General features: G+C 36.7%; 1 protein-coding gene across 2 annotated transcripts in view; it reads left to right on the top strand.

Moving 5' to 3' along the window:
* The window catches only part of CDH8 (cadherin 8, type 2), a 208472-nt gene that overhangs the window by 38077 nt on the left and 168724 nt on the right, over positions 1–1671 (top strand). For both annotated transcript variants that reach the window (XM_008572712.1, XM_008572713.1), the window contains exon 4: positions 1252–1505. In XM_008572712.1, the coding sequence (XP_008570934.1) occupies positions 1252–1505 (254 nt within the window). The remainder of the gene's footprint in view (positions 1–1251; positions 1506–1671) is intronic.

The following is a 1671-nucleotide window of genomic DNA, read 5'->3' as shown; positions in this document are numbered from 1 at the left end:
TGCCTAGTAATTTCAGAATAGACAGGGAAGTGTTTGCCTTGTTTACTAGACAATATTTTAAGAAAATTATAAAGCCAAGTCCTGTTCAATCTGAATTCAAATATAAAAGTCAACACAAAATTTCGAAATAAGAATATATATTTAAGCTTGCACAGGAGTTCTGAAAGAGTTGACTGATGCCAGTTTGTGTTTCAGCTTCTTATTTTTCTTAAGTCTACATTGCAGATTAAAGTTCTGTTTTTTGTGATAAATTGTAATGCAAGCATAAACTATTTCTCTGAAGCATCGCAAACTTGCATCCATGAAATCTGTAGTATTATGAGTTGCCAAGCATTGGACTGTAAGGGTTCTGATGCAGATGGACATCTGTTTTACTTAAGGGGAACTTTTTCTTTTACCTAGCTCTGTATACCTAGCTCATTGGCTGAAGTCCCTTGGATTTTTAGGGGATGAAGTATTAATATGTCAGAAATGAGGTAATTTCAAATTGCCTTTAAGTGGTTGGTGGGGGCACAGCCAAATTCCGTTATCTATTTGTACTGCTCTCACTCTTTCTTCTTCTAAATATAAACGCAAGTACACATGTATCTATATACGTATTTCTTTATGTGCCCACCTACTTCATAGTATAATACTCATAATAGAGAACTTCTTAAAAAATAATAAACCTCATTTTAGCCACATGATCAATAGAGTAGCAATGCTTTGGAAGTGAAATAAGAAAACACTCTTTGTTGGGATTAGTGCTAAATTACGCTTTATAATGTCTCCTTGGACTAAACAATGATTATTTCTAATTCTTTACATTTCACACACTGTTGCAGAAATAATAAAATGTTCTTCCCAGATAGAGATTGTGTTCAATGCCGCCTTATCTCCTACCAGCAGAGGCCCGATTAACTGGCTGATTAGTATGCAGTTCATGCCATCACTAGTAAAATTTTATTATGACTCTGAAGTGAAATTTTGATGGCACAATTCATGACCGTGAATATTTTGTGAATTCCAAGTGAAATGAGCAAAACAAAACAAAACAATAGGAGATTAGATTCACTGAGCTTGTATAATAAACAGATATCAATAAATGCCTGTAAAATTTACAGGTTGAATCTGGGGGAATGGAGTGTGATCCCATTAAGGCTTCCAAATGGGCTTAAATGCACATAACTTTCATCCATCAGCATTATACTCATTTGTTCTTGCTGCTGTGGTCATTAGTGAGAAACATTCGTCTTTGTCATTTCTTAACAGCCTCTGGACTTTGAGACCAAAAAATCCTATACTCTGAAGGTAGAGGCAGCCAATGTCCATATTGACCCTCGTTTCAGCGGCAGGGGGCCCTTTAAAGATACGGCAACAGTCAAAATTGTGGTTGAGGATGCGGATGAGCCTCCTGTCTTCTCTTCACCGACTTACCTCCTTGAAGTTCATGAAAATGCTGCTCTAAATTCTGTGATTGGGCAAGTGACAGCTCGTGACCCTGATATCACTTCCAGTCCTATAAGGTATTTCTCTTTTAAAAGAAGTACTAACTACCACAAATAACAAGTAAAGAACTACAAAATGCAATTATGTATACATTTCTTGTGGCTGCCTTTGGGCACATGACTAAGGAATTTTGGTCAACACATGCTCTGTGTGTATGGGGTGGGGTGTGCATGTGTACATGTG

The sequence above is a fragment of the Galeopterus variegatus genome, unplaced genomic scaffold (assembly GCF_000696425.1).
Source record: "Galeopterus variegatus unplaced genomic scaffold, G_variegatus-3.0.2 Scaffold826, whole genome shotgun sequence".
Classification (NCBI taxonomy): Eukaryota; Metazoa; Chordata; class Mammalia; order Dermoptera; family Cynocephalidae; genus Galeopterus; species Galeopterus variegatus.
The sequence above is the reverse complement of the archived record's forward strand: the minus strand, read 5'-3'. Positions and strand labels throughout refer to the sequence as shown.